The sequence below is a fragment of the Camelus ferus genome, chromosome 12 (genome assembly GCF_009834535.1).
Source record: "Camelus ferus isolate YT-003-E chromosome 12, BCGSAC_Cfer_1.0, whole genome shotgun sequence".
Taxonomy (NCBI): domain Eukaryota; kingdom Metazoa; phylum Chordata; class Mammalia; order Artiodactyla; family Camelidae; genus Camelus; species Camelus ferus.
This window is the reverse complement of record NC_045707.1, coordinates 46929510-46944464: the sequence shown is the minus strand read 5'-3', so window position 1 is coordinate 46944464 and position 14955 is coordinate 46929510. Positions and strand designations below refer to the sequence as shown.

At 40.5% G+C, this 14955-nt stretch overlaps 1 protein-coding gene across 7 annotated transcripts in view; it reads left to right on the top strand.

The window, feature by feature from the left end:
* The window catches only part of CRADD (CASP2 and RIPK1 domain containing adaptor with death domain), a 162441-nt gene that overhangs the window by 16442 nt on the left and 131044 nt on the right, over positions 1-14955 (top strand). The window contains exon 3 of one of the 7 annotated variants that reach the window (XM_032493625.1): positions 4334-4386. The exons of the other annotated variants lie outside the window; for them this stretch is intronic. Coding sequence (XP_032349516.1) covers positions 4334-4341 — 8 coding nt within the window. The 3' untranslated portion in view covers positions 4342-4386. The remainder of the gene's footprint in view (positions 1-4333; positions 4387-14955) is intronic. 7 annotated transcript variants of the gene reach the window in all.

Below are 14955 nucleotides of genomic sequence, written 5' to 3'. Positions count from 1 at the left end.
ATTTCAGCAAGCATTTATTGAATATCTAGTATGTGCCAGGAGTTAAACAGGTACAGAAATTAAGATATAATCCCTGCCCAAAAGGTGCTTCAGACAAATGAGATGATACATGTATAGTGCTCAGAACAGAGCCTGGCATGTATTAAACGTTCAGTGAACGTGAATTGAATGTTAGTTGTTGTTACCATCAGAGGTAACTGAAGAGTTGTGACACAGAGATAGGTGATAGGGACAGTGACATTCCTGCTGAGCCTACAGTAAAACAGAATTGGGGGCGGCTTTAAAGGGTGCATATATACTTTATTATGTTGAGGGTTGAAGGGTAGGTAGGAGTTCACTGGGTAGGCTAAGGGAAAGGGCATTCTGGGCAGAGGTAACAAAAGGTGCCAAGGCCCAGGGGCGATGGCTGTACCTTGTGTGCGCCTGGTGCCTAGTGGGGAGGGATGAGGTGGTGACAGCCAAGACGGGTTTCAGGCCCAGGACTGCTCAGCAGGGGCCTTGAGTGCCACGTAAATGTCCAACAGGGGGTGGAGGACAACTGATGAATTCTGATAAAAGGATTGACATGAACAGACTTGCACTTAGAAAGCCCACTCTGGTGGCATATGGTTAGGGGGCACAGTTAGAAAGCTGTTGGAATATTCCAGGTGAAAATTGTCCAGAGGACAAGGCACTGGCATTGAGGATTGGGAAAAGGATAATAAGCTTGAGAGGGGTATAAGAGGAAGGACTAGTACATAGGCTCTCAATGGGAGGAAATGATCCCAAGGGGGCAAAAACTGGTTGAGGCAGGGTATAAAAAAATCTTAGCTATTAACCGTGGCTTGTGGTCTTCAAAAGGGCTATGGTAATAAATGGATACCCAGTTATCCATGGTGTTAAAATTTCACGGGAGGGATGCAGTTAGGAAAAAATGTCTTAAAAGTCTTAGGGAAGGAATAATGAAAACAAGATTGAGAAGCACTGGATTGGAAGGACTCATTGCCTGACTGGACTCTAGGCTGAGGAAGAAAGAGGATTCTGGGATGATGCCCAGGTTTCTGGTTTGCAGTTACTGAAATGCACCAAGACTGGATACACAGGGGGTATGGTTGATGTACAGGCCATGTCTGTTGAATTTAATCTAATAGTGACTCACATTTATTGGGCACTTACTGTGAGCGCAGTAAATGTCGTGGTTTTCCTCCTGTATCGTCATTTACTATTTCTAAGCTTCTTACTCTGTTTACCTGTTAAATGCTCATCTTCACCCGAGTTCTGCCAAATCCTTCTTATCTTCTCACTGGCACCATTCTTCTTGGGCAAAGCCCATCTGTACCCCTGGCTTCATGACCATCTCAAAGAGAACTGCTTCTAAATCTGTCTCCAGCCCTACTGGATAGCTGCAGGTCGGCGCTCTGTACCTTAACTCAACGTGGCCAGAATACAACCCCTTATCTCACACATCAGAATTCCTTCTCTTCCTCAATGATATTTATTTTCTCCAGTTCAAAAATATATTCCTATATATTCTACTACTCAAACAATCAGAAGAAAGAGGGGATTTTGTTTTGTTTTATTAATTAATTAATTAATTAATTAATTAAAGCACTTAGTCCAGACATCGTCTCTTTCTTGAAGAAACCCCTTCATGGTTGGCTGAGAAACTCCTGTTCGGGGTTTCCAAAGCACTTGGGGCATATTTCTGTGGTGGCACATCCATCCTATGTTAGAATTTTGTCCCCAAGCAGACTATGAGTTCAATGAGGGCAAGAACTTAGTTTTTCTTATACATCCTTATACACTCAGAATCTAGCACATTGCTCTATACCTAGTGGGGCCAGTGAATGTTGGTTGAGTGAATCTGTGGTGGCCTTATTTGTTCCCCTCACCTTCCTCTTAATCTCTAGGCATCGTAACTATTTGTATTTGTTTGCTAGAGTTGCGATAACAAAATGCCCAGACTAGGTAGTTTAAACAACAGAAATTTATTTCTCACGTTTCTGCAGGCTGAAAGTCCAAGATCAAGTTGTTGGTGGGTTTGGTTTCTTCTGAGGCCTCCTTGGCTTGCAGATGACCACCCTCCTGCTGCCTCTTCACATGGTTATCCCTCTGTGTGTGCATCTATGGTGTCTCTCCATGTGTCCTAATTTCCTCCTTTTACAAGGATACCTGTCAGATTGGATTAGGGCCACCCTAATGGTCTTATTTTAACTTGATTGCTTCTGGGGGGAAGGGTATAGCTCAAGTGGTAGAGTGCATGCTAAGCATGCACAAGGTCCTGGGTTCAGTCCCCAGTACCTCCTCCTAAATAAATAAATAAAGTAACTTGATTGCTTCTTTACAGACTCCAAATACAGTCACAATCCTAGGGGGCTTAGGGCTTCAACGTATAAATTTTGGGGAGACAATTCAACTCATAACACTATTACTGCTTTTTTTTTTTTTTTAACTTTATCTTATTTTTCAGCTTTTCCTGGCTAGTCAGCAGGTAATAGGTCTTTAGTCCTTGACCCTTCATGAAAGTGATTCTTTGGCATTTCCTAGCGGTCTCTATTTAGTGTTTGCTGAATATCAGCCATTAGCCATTTATTTTACCAAACTTAAAACAGAGTTTGTTCTGGTCTCTGTGCAGCGTAAGTTCTGACCTATCTGGGTATTAATCCATTTTATCAGCATTATTAGTAACTGTTGTAATAATACAATCTCACATGGGAGGGTGTTCCTTAACTTCTTTACTGCTGAAAATTCCCATTGGGGATGTACAGGTCAGGCATAGTTGTGGGTACAGCAGTCAGAACCTTGGAAGCCCAGCTCTGCCCAGTGTCAAATCAAATCATTTTAAAGATGAGGGGAATTCAAAGACTGCAGACTTAAGGCTTTCAGAATTGGCCCCTTTGAACTGATATTCCCAGAAACGCTGTACAAAATAAAAGCAAAATGAAAATCACCCCCTCCAACATGCACACACCCCGGTAGACTTCTGACAGCAGAACTGCCCTACCTGCTCAGAGGATAATTTTATGCACATAGTAAGTACCTTTGGTTCTTAAGTTCTGGGTTCCTTTATTAACCTGCATGTTTATGATGTTCACCTTCCTTACAGTTTAATCTACTGTCCATCCCCTGGGCTAGTCATTAGCTGGCCTCCCATTTGCACTTTCACTTCCTGCAAATGCCCTAGAGATTTGGCCTCCTGCTTCTTTCTGTTACCCACACCCACTACCCTCCTTCCCCCCAGCTTTCACGTCTTTTGCTTGGGTTCTTCTCCCTAAGGCTGCAGTCTTCTAATTTCTCATGGGCATCCCTTCTTCCTCTTCTATTCACCTTCTGTTCCCTTCTTCTTTCCTTCCCCAGCAGCCTTCTCCTTTGAGAAACAAGCTGAACACTTTCTAAGATCATTTTGGCTTTTTGTTGCCATCTTGCCTTTGGTGTCAAGCAGGCATTGGCAAACTATGGTCAAATGCTTGTGAGCCAGATTCAGTCCTCTACGTGTTTTGCATGGCCTGTGAGGTAGGAATGGTTTCTCCATTTTTAAAGAATTAAACAACAACAACAACAACAAAACAATAATATTTTATGACATGTGAAAATTATATGAAATTCAAATTTAGTGTCTGTAAATAAAGTTTTATTGGAACAGAGCCATGCTCTTTTGTTTACATGTCATCTGTGGCTGCTTTCACACCATGCTGGCAGAGCTGAGTAGTTGCAGCAGAGACCCTGTGGCCCATGAAGCCTAAAAAGCATTTACTCTTTGGGCCTTCACAGAGAAGGTCTGTCCATTCTTCGAATAAAGAGGGAGAAAAGCCGGAAAATAGCTTTGCATGACAGGAATCAGCTTTGTTTACTTTTCTTTCCTCGGTGCTTACTGGAGGGCTGGATTAAAGCTAATGCTTGTTCTAAAATTGTTTTGAGAGTCAAAACTGGAGAGGCCTTTCTTCAGGGCAAACTTTTCCTGTGAAAGTATGTCATTATCTTTGCCATTTTTGTTGAATTAAATTTTGCCAGAAGAGATTTGTCATACCAGGGCCATTGAGCCTTTCCTTTCATTTCTAAAATTGTACATAAAAGAAAAAGAATTAGGTAAACCAAACAGATGAAAACTCCTTTGTGCTCTGCACCTTCACACAAGGATTTAATTTCAGTTTATCCTGTATACTCAGTCATGGTTTAGTCTCAAGGTTTTTAAGTATTGGGACGATGAGATAATATTAGCATTTAAATACTAACTACAAAAAGAGTTGAGCAAGGTTTGTGGTCATGATCATTTGCCTTTTGTTCCCATTCATTAGGTATTTTGTGTATTTTTTGCAATCCCCCCACCTTGTCTTTGTTTTCATCTCCTTTGTAGGAAATTAATTATCATTGAAACTCAAGCCTCTTGACAAGTAATGCCAAGCAAGGGTAAGAATTTCTTCCCATTCCCCAAGATAGTCATTGTGCTATTTCTGTTATTCAGAAGAGTGGCTGTATTAGGTTTCTCAACCCCCTAAGGCATTTATTAACAGTACATTTTGAGTGTTCTCAGAGTGCTGGGGGCTCCAAAAGGCATTAAAAAGATTTCGTCAGAAATAGAAGGTAGAGTAAGGAATCTATAGTCTGTATGGCAAGAGAGAGGTTATATGCACGTGAAATTCTGAACATTTAACAGCAGTCTACAAAGAAATACCAATGGAGCCTTGAGTGTGAGAAAATTGCCCTAGAGAGAGAGAAAAACATCACTCCAACTCCCATCTTCCAGGGCTGACTGTTCATTAACTGCTCCTTTCTTGCATATTTCCCCAGATTTTAGTTGAGATTAAAGACTTTCATTCCATTTCTCATTTTAACTAAGAAAATCCATCCTGGGTTGTCTTCAGGTTGCTGCTCCTGCTAGGTCCTGTTGGTGTAGGCTTTGGGGGAATTGAGAATCCCACATTCCGGGTGGTGCCTGACTGTGGCTCTACCTGACATGACTCTCCAGTTTTCCTTGTGAGAGGGAAGCATCTCCACCTGTTCTTGGCTTATTTTAAGGGTCTTCTCGCCACCAGATTTCCTAGAGTCTTGTTCACGCTGTCCCACCATTCCTTCCCCACTTCCTTGACACCCTACAAAACAAACAAGCAAACAGAAAAACCACAGCTCTTTTCAGGCCAGTGCACCTGACAGGTGCTATGGTAGCCTGTGAATGGGAGCTGTTGGTCTTTGACATTATTGATGGTTCTCTGCAGGGCTCTGGGAGCAGTGGCCCTGGACAAATAGGATAAAATCACCCAACCCAAGGCCACAGGTTTTCCCACACTCTGGGCCATTCACATTTGGTAAGCTCCATTCTGGTTCATTCCACAAATGGCTTAAATCATTTTCATTGTTTTGTTCAACTCACTCAGGAAAGGAAAGCATAGGCATTTAAATTGTTTTAGAACAGCATTTCACACCTGCTATAGACTCCAGAGCCAGCTAAATGCAAATATTGGCTCCAAGGTTGCTTTGGGCTGACTGTGTTCTTGAGGGCAGGAGAAGCAAAAGCAGCCCAAGAATCTTACTACCTTCAAAGTTGACTAAAAGACAGTTTCTCTTTAGAAAGTGAAAGCAAGCAGAATCAGCCACCCCAATGTGCCACTTTGACATGTAGATTGTTTTGAGCTGAAGGCAGTCAAGACCCAGCCGACTCACGAAGAACTTTTACCTCTCCCTTAACTGTCTAAAAGAATTTAGAAAGGGGACCTGGCCCAGACAGAGAGCTGTTACCAGAGAGAACTTTTTATCTGAATGACCTATCTGTATGGAAGAATAAATATCTGATTACCAAATACCTGATCTTCTTCTTGTCCTGTGAATTACTGTCCTCCCCTTTGAAGCCCCAGACTCCTGTCCAATTCCTTAGCTGAGGATGGTGTATGAGCCTCAGTCTCCCTAATCACCCTTGGGTCTCACATTTTTATGGGGCTCCGGTACATATGAAATGAAATTGCTTTTTCTCCTGTTAATCCGTCTCAGGTCAATTTAATTATTAGACGAGCCACAGAACCTAGAAAAGAAGGAGGGAAAAAAAATTTCCTTCCCTACCAAAGTGAGAAAACAGGTGCCAATTAAGTATTGCTTTTTTTCCCCCCTAAAGCTCTTTTAATTTAAAGAATAGTTGAGTAATTGGGAATATAGTCAAAAGAACTAGAAATCAGTTGATCTAGGCTCAAATATTGCCTGTTTCCTACTAGTTCTGTGTTCTTAGACAAGATTTTAAAAATAAAATTTTTACTTTGAAATAATTTAAGACAAAATACTACCAACAGTTCCCAGGTACCCTTCACTCAGTTCCCATCAACAAAGATATCTTACATAACCAGGGTCCATTGTCAAAACCAAGAAATTGACATTGATTCAATTCTATTAACTCAAATACAGACCTTATTGGGATAGTTTTTACAGGTACTCTGCGTGTGTGTGTGTGTGTGTGTGTGTGTGTGTGTGTGTAATGTGTATGTATGTGTAGCTCTATGAAGTTCTGTCACATGGATAAATTTGTGTATGCTTTTTTGATTTTTAATGCACACTTATCTTGAAATCAGCCTTTGTGTGAATAATTAGTAGTGGCAAAATAGCAAAACATGAAATTATTAATCTGGAAATCTCAATGTAATACTCTTAATTAAAAGACTTCTGGTTTAGGAAGTAGAAGGTCAGATTCTTATTGCAGCTTTCCAACTGGGGAAGAAATGAGGGAGCTAAACTAAACAGAAATCTTGATTTCTTGTGGTTCCTGCCCAAACCTAGGATTTATCCTTGCTCTCATCTTTTGCTGCACTAGCCCTCCTCCCCAACATCTACTTCATTAGCAAGCCTTCTGAAATACTCCCCAAATCTGTCTACTAATCTTCCTTTGCCAAGATTACTGCAATGGCCTCCACATGTATTCCCTGTACAATCCATTATCAACACAGCAGCCAGAACTATCTTTCAAAAATACAAACCAGATTATGTTGTGCCTCTGCATAACCCCTCTCCAGTGGCTTCCCATTGCCCCAAGAATACGATCGGAGCTCCTCACCAGTGCCACGGGGCCCCTGTGATCTGCTGCTCCCACCCCACCCATATTCTCCCTCCCTCTCACTGTGCTCCAGCCACACAGGCCTCCGTTACCTCTTGGGTCAGCCGCGGCAGGCCTACTTGTGGCCTTTGTCCAGCTCTTCCCTCAGTCAGGTGTGCCCTACTCCTAGTTTTGCTCTGATAATTAGCTCCTTCTAGTAATTTAGGTATCTGGCCTCTTCAGTGACGCCTACCTGGTCTGTGCAAATTAGACACCTCCCAAGTCACTTTCCTTCATATCATCCTGTTTTATAGCCTCTATAGCATTTAACATAATCTGAAACTATCTTCTGCACTTGACTGGACTTGTTTTTACTTGACTAGTGAGTTACCCTTCCTTAGACTGTAAGCTCCTTGAGTAGTAAGGCTTCTGAAACTGTCTGGTTCTCCCTGCATCCCAGAACCTAGGACAGTGCCATAGAAGACATCAATAATTATTTTTTGAGTAGATGCATTCATGTACCAGGTAATCACAGAGGTTTATGAAATTGAAAAAAATCACTTAATCTAATAAAATAATTTGATGTTTAAGATTATTAAATTTTTCCATATTTAGGACTCTTAAGAACGTTATGATTAAATTCCTATATACTACAGATTTCCTTTTATGTACCCATGTATTAGTAACAGGTCTTTTCCTGAGGCAGGATCATTTTAGATGGGAAAGATAAGGTCTCTGTACTCTGGTGACAGGTGTCTGCCTGAACACATCAGACAGAACACCTTAGAGCTTTGAAGTGGTAAAGGTGAACTACTTTGTTCATATCCCCCATCAGCTAAGCTTTTGCATTAGAGAAGACCATTGTTTTCATACAGAATGTGCAAGAAACTTAGTACCATGTGGTTTGACACTTGGCCAGACTTGCTTTTATTACTTAATTTAGGCGAACATATCCCTTTTCTTTTGAGTTTAACATGTAAGTAATGGCTCCCAGAGCTAGGAGACACGGAGCTGCTCATGGTCTGATTTAAATGAAAAAAATACAATTTATGTCTTCTGCTTCATTTTTTAAATTCCTGTTTAACTTTCATTTTATTATCAGAGCCACATGACCTAAATGTCACTATATTTACTTTTGATGGTGTTACCAGCCACTTGTGCCTTTTAAGCAGTTTTAGAAATGTAGCGCAGTGTAGGAATATAAATGCATGTTTTCAGACGTGTTATGCTGAGTTAATGATTTACTCCTGCTGAAGGAGTGGTTTCTGAGAGAAATCGTTAGTCTTTCATTAAATATTCTTATCAAAGGTTAATACATTTTCTCTAATTAAATTCTGGAGTTCTCTTTTGAAAAATGTATGCACCCATATAGCTTCCAGTGATGTAAATATTGACATCTTGGTTCCTTTTGTTATGATTTTATTGTTGTTATTGCAAATGAATTAATTTCCAAGAAAATATGTGCATATAAATATGGAAGATGATATCTTAAAAGCATTTTGCTGTTTTCACATTGTTATGCCCATAGCTTATAGGGTGTTTACTTGAGAAGTCATTTTCTTATGTTGATTTTTTAAAACGGTGTGTATTAATGGTGAGTGAATTTATATTATGAAAAATGTGAGTGATGGAATATGATTACATATTTCAAAGTAGTAATTTATGTGAAAAATTGATGCTCTGAATCATTTACTACTAAAATTTGTTCTTTTTGTGATACCCCCTGCCCCCTCCTTAGGTCCTCTTAATGGTTCTATATTTTTTTGGAGAGCCAAACACGACCTGAAGAAGGTAGTGGGGGAGAGGGAGCAGTCCGAGAGGTATTAAATGAGCAGGCTGCTTTCCCAGAAGCCTGTCACTTACAGGATCTGAAATGACTGCTTTTGGGGAGAAGTGATATTCATACTGATGGGAGTAAAAATGCATGCTCCTTTTTGAGGAGCTTTTGTTTTCATAATAGAACTTTTTTGTACAAATGAAAGGATGTTTTAAAGGAGAGGACCATTTGCAATTGAACGTTGTCTATTCTGGTAGCACCTGACTGAGAGTAATTTTCACAAATTCTCAGTATTGCATGCAATCATTGCTTAGAAGTTGGATCTTTTTTTCCTTATGATAGAATTGTACTTTCCATTTCTGTTTTAAATCTCATCCATGCTTTTTAAGTAGTGTAATAAATTGTTTTCTTATCTGCAGGATGACTGACTGAATTTGTAATATGTGTAATTTGCCCAAAAGCATAGTTCTGTGACCTGTATAAGCCAAACGTATGTTATGGCTTTTGCATTGGATAACTTTCAGGCGACTTTTGTTGGCCTGCAATCTTATTAGTAAGATTGATTCAGGGTACTCATTCAAAGTCACCTAATTTGTCTTCCTCATGTCCTATGAATTGAATCTCTGAGCAGAGCAGTCACTGGGTATAGGACAGACCTTGGACTGTGTGTATCTGTCATTTTTTTTTTAGTGATAGGGGGAGAGGCACTCTGTGAGTAGTGATGTTCCATGATGATTCTTGTTTTTTTTTTTTTTTAATATATAAAAAAATCTATTGCTATGGAACAAACTACCTCCAAACTTGGCTGATTCAAACAACCATTTTAGTTTGCAGGTTGGGGATTCAGAAAGGGTTCAGCTGAGTGGTTTGTCTCTGATCTGTATGCTGTCAGTTGAAGTGACTAGGGCTGGAGGATCTGCTTCTAAGATGTCTGGTGCCTGGGCTGGGAGGCCTGAGAGTTGATGCTTGCTCTTGGCAGGAGGCTCAGCTGGGGCTCTTGGTCTGAGCACTGCAGCGTGGTTCTTCATGTGCTTGGGTTACTCCCAGAATGGCAGCTAGGTTTTTAGAGGGAGCTTTTCCAAAAGGTGTGAGTGGAAACTTTAAGGTTCAAAGCTTCTTACGACTTAGCCACATAAGTCCCAAAATACCGCTTCCTCTGCATTTTATTTGTCAAGTAAGTCACTAAGATCAACCCAGACTCAAAGAGGGGAATTATCCTCCACTTTTCAATGGGAGAAGAAGCAAAGAATTTGAAGCCAGTTTAGTGGCTGATGTTGGGGTCACATCAGGATAGCATTTCTTTAATAGCAATTTATGCCTCTCCTAAGGTTCAAGTGGCTTAAAGTACAAATACTAATAAGTAGTTCCATGTATTGGGACCCTATTCCAAGTGGTGCAGTCTTCATTTAAATAAAACTCTGATGTAATTCATCCCAGTCATTTTATGGATATAAGCTCTAAAAGTGGCATGACTGTAATCTCATAATATCTAGGAAGATGTCAGTCCTCTGAGTCATTGTGCAAACTAGTTTGTCAAGAGAGTTCAAAGGAATCATAGATCTTACAGCTGGAAATGACTCTAAGGCATTACATCATCATTATCACCTTCCAAAGTGATGTGTTGAGCACCACCGGGTGCCAGGCCCTGGGAATGCAGAGAAGAATATGACAGAAATCTTGCCCTTGAGACATAGTTGAGAAAATAGGACTGATGCATAAGAGGTAAAATCCATGGAATCTAGACTGAGTTGCAAACAAAAGTACAGGTGATATGTGCACAAGAAGGAGAAGTGATCAGTAGCGGCTTTTGGGGTTGGGGAAGGGTGTAAGGACACAGGCTCCCCATCACACTGAAAGCATGAAATCCAAAGTGTCAGCCATTACCTGCGAGTCCCTATGTGACGTGGATCCCTGCTTCCTCTCATCTCCTTTTCTTACTCTTTTCCTCACTCACCGGCCTCCTTCCTTGAATATGCAGACATTTCAGGACCTTTGCATTTGCTCACTCCTCTGTCTGGAATACTCTTTCCCCAGATATTCCCCTGACTTCCTTTCTCACTCCAATCAGTTCTGGTCAAACGTGCTCTCCTCAAGCCTTCCCTGATTAACTGCCTGTCTACTCTCTACCCTTCATTACTGCATCTCCATTAGGGCTGGGCCATCGTCCGCCTCATTCATTATTGTATAGGCAACACCTAGAACAGTGCCTGACAAATAGCTGGTGCCCAATAAAAAATGGTTGAATGAATAAATGAGTAAGTAAATGTAGAACCTTGAAACAAGGGAAGGATTTAGCAAAGTAGAGGACAGATGATGGTGTTGGCTGCCTGCGAGGTAGAATGAAAGAGAAACGAAAGTATACATGATACATTCATAGATCATCTGTTTCAATACCCTGACATCAGGGGTCCTCATTTTACAAACCTGATTCCTTCATACCACCCTCTTCTTAGCTCTGTGTGATAAAGACTATAATAGGGCTTGCATAGGGAGTGATTCATTTGGACTAGAATGGCTGGGTCATACTTGGTCGCAGTTGTAGGAGAACTTGCCATTCTTGAAAAATACTCTGTTTTATACCACTTCTTTGTCTTTACTCCTGTTCATATTTCTGTCTGGAATATCCTGTATTTTGTCTTGACCTATTGAAATTCCACACGAATGGTCCATTTCCTCCATTGTACTTAATATTTACATGATTTGATTATCACATAAAGACAGTCTACTTCAGTTGGAAGTATTTGAGTACATGTATGTCTTTCATTTGAATATAAACCCTTAGAGACCAGAGCCTGGGTCTAGTTCATCTTTTATTTATCCATATAGTACATAAGAGATTCTTCATAAAAAGGTGTTAAATTTAATTGGATATGAGAAGTCAGAGTACTTTAGCTTCTAAAGTGAAGCGAATAGATATGCCAAGAAATCAGGAGAGGCAACGCTAAATTCCCAAGGAAATGAAGCAATACTGCGGTTTCTTCATCCATGGATTTTTCTGGTTGATTTGATCTGTTTAGCTTCCTCAGATTGCATTCATGATTTGTAAAGGGCCTGTAGAATCAAGAGTGTACACATTTTATTTCAGTTATCTCTTACTGAATATAACATGCGGCCCTAAAATGTAGTGGCTTTAAATAGCAACAGTTTATTATTTCTCACAATTTTGTGGGTTGGCCAGGTTCACATGAGTGGTTGTTTTGTTCCACGTGGTAGTGGCTAGTGTCATCAATACAGCACATCCATTTGGTTTCAGAGCTTGAGTGGGACTGAAATGGCCAAGGCAGCTTACTCACATGTTGTGTATTGGCTGTAGACAGGAACACCTTTGTTTTCCTCAGTGAGGCCTCATTTCCTCCGGTATCTAGACTGGCCTCCTTATGGCTTGGTGGCTGGATTCCAAGTGTGTGTGAATGTGGAAGCTGCGTCTTTTCTTGAGCCCTAGATCTGGAACTGGCACAGCATCACTTCCATCACATTTTGTTCCTCAAAGTGAGTCATAGGCCAGCCCAAATTTAGAGGGAGGAGAAGTAAACTCTGTTTCTTGATGTGATGGGTAGCATGCATATACAGGGATGGGAGGAATTTTTTTCTTTTTTTATTAATAGACCATTTTTTAGAGCAGTTTCAGGTTTATAGCAGAATTGAGCAGAAAATACAGAGTTTGCACATAGCCCTTCCCACTCATACATATATACTCCCCTACCCTCAACATCCTTCATCAGTGTGGCACCTTTGGTACAATCGATGAACCAACATGGACACATTATCAACCAAAGTCCATAGTTTACATTAGGGTTCAGTCTTAATGTTGTACATTCTATGGGTTTTGACAAATGCATAATGACATGTAGCCACCACTATATTATCATATAGAATAATTTAATTGCCCTAAAAATCCTTTGTGCTCCATCTAGTCATTGGGATGGGGGGAATTATTAATGGCAGTGTTCACAGACAATGCACATTAGCATGCTTAGATATTTATTAGCATTATCTTTTCAATGAGAAGTAGGACATTATTAGTAAGTCCCAGGCCTCTGAGTATTATTTGAACCCTTTGGTTTTGAATTGTTTATAGAGAGAAGTGCTGTGAACATTCTGGGCATAATTGAGTAGCAGCTGAAGATGATCATGGTCTGTGTTGCCCTTGTTTTCCACTCTCTTGCCATTTGTATTGTGTTGTACCTGTTCTCTTAGTCTGAATGGAGGTTGGAATCAGAAGCCAAAAGATCTGAAGGGTAGTCCTCGACTCGTCCTCTGGTTCTCAGTGTAACCTAGAGCAAGTGACTTCAGCAGCAGGGTAGGTGAGCATAGGCCACAAAGCAAAAGGAAACAAGCCTGTTGCTCTGGCCTGATGTCATAATGTTAACAAACGGAGGAGGGAAACTTGAATTACTCAACTGCCATTTGGCTTCCATCTTCTCTGTCCTAACTGGTTTCTCTGATTCCGTTCTTGCTTCCTCCAATTCATTTCCCACACAGCAACCAGAGATCTTTAAAAAATGTAAATCAGATCATGTTATTCTCCAGCTTAAAATACCCCAGTGGGTTTCCATTGTACTTATAAGAAAATACACAGACATCATAAATTGGCTTCTGTTCCCACCTCTTCAACTTCCCCTCCTAGCACTCTTCCCTTCCTCTTTATGTTTCAGATACATTTTATTTTTCTGTCTCTGGAGCCCCACAGGTTCATCCCATCTTAGGGCCTTTGCACCTGCTGTCCCCTGTCTCTGGAACACTCTTCCCCTCAATCCCTGTATGACTGTCTTTTCATTTAAGGCTGGGTCCAGATGACCTCAGAGAGACCTGTCCTGACTCCCAGACTAGCAGTACACCAGGCACTCTCCCTCACAGTTTCTCTGTTCTGTTTTTTCTAGCACTGAACCTATTTCTCAATTTTCCCATATTTAAAATGGGGTTGATAATAATAGAGCATACTTCATAGAGTTATGAGGATTAAATTAGTTAATATTTAAAAGGGTATCTGGCATGATATGCTGTCAAACGTTAGGTGTATTATTATATCACTCTTCACTACCTGAAGCTGTCCTGCTTATTTATTTGCTTGTTTATTGTCTTTCATCCATCACTAGATTTCCAGCTCTGGCTGCTGTATTCTTGCAGAAGCTCAGAGAAATTGTGCTGTCTTATTCTTGTCCTATCTGTATTCCCATCATGTTGGCATCTACAGTAGATCTTCAACATGTACTTATAAAATGAATAAGTGAAAGGCAGAATGGTCATCCTGAACAGGCCAGTAAAATCTGTGGTAACAAGAAATTAAAGCTTAAGAAAGTTGAGTGGCTTGTAAGAGATCATTTAGTTGCTCAAAATGAGTGTAAGATTTCTGATCCAGAAGAATTGTATTCCAGGACACTGAAAGAACTTGGGGATAATTAATTATTGTTTTACTTTTATGGAATTTTGAAGAGTGTAAAGATGTCAGAATTATGAAGGTTAGGTGAATGCAATCCTGATTTTCAATAGTGAGGAATGTGGGTTCAAAAACCATAGGCCAAGAGGGGGCTTTATGCTACTTGTAGGCAGAGTTCTAGAATGGACTGTTAAAAGGATGGTTTGTGAATGTTTAGCACACTGTTGTTTGGGGGAAAGTGGGGCGCCCTCAGAGAAAAGAGGCCTGGAAAAATAAATGAGTTTTTTTCAGGTCACCACTTAGTTTGGTGTCAGAATCGAGATGAGAATAAAGACCTCGTGATTCTGTTCCTGGGGTATTTTCAGACTGGGATCTGAGCTCCTCAAATACTGTATGCTATAGAATCCTTTTTTTTTTTTTTTTTCATGTTATTATTTTGAAGATAAGCCAGGGGGAAAAAGCCACTTTAGAACACAGTTTCTCAGTTGGGGAACATTGACCCTGGAAGTTCAAGGACTTCAGTCTCAGAGGTCCATGAGAGCTAATTCCCCTTCCCACTCCTTTAAAAGAGGTCTGTGCAGTGTTCTAAGTCAAGAAACTTGGCCCTATGATATTTTGACAATTTATCTGATTAACCAAACAGTACTTGTCCATCTACGGAAAATAGCACCTGTTCCTCCATCAGACCCACCCTATCCTATACGGCAGCCTCGACCACATGTGGCCATTGAACAGGCGAAATGTGACTGCTCCAAATTGTGTGTCCTGAAGTGGAAAATGCATACTGGATTCCAAAGACTTAGTTCAAAAAAT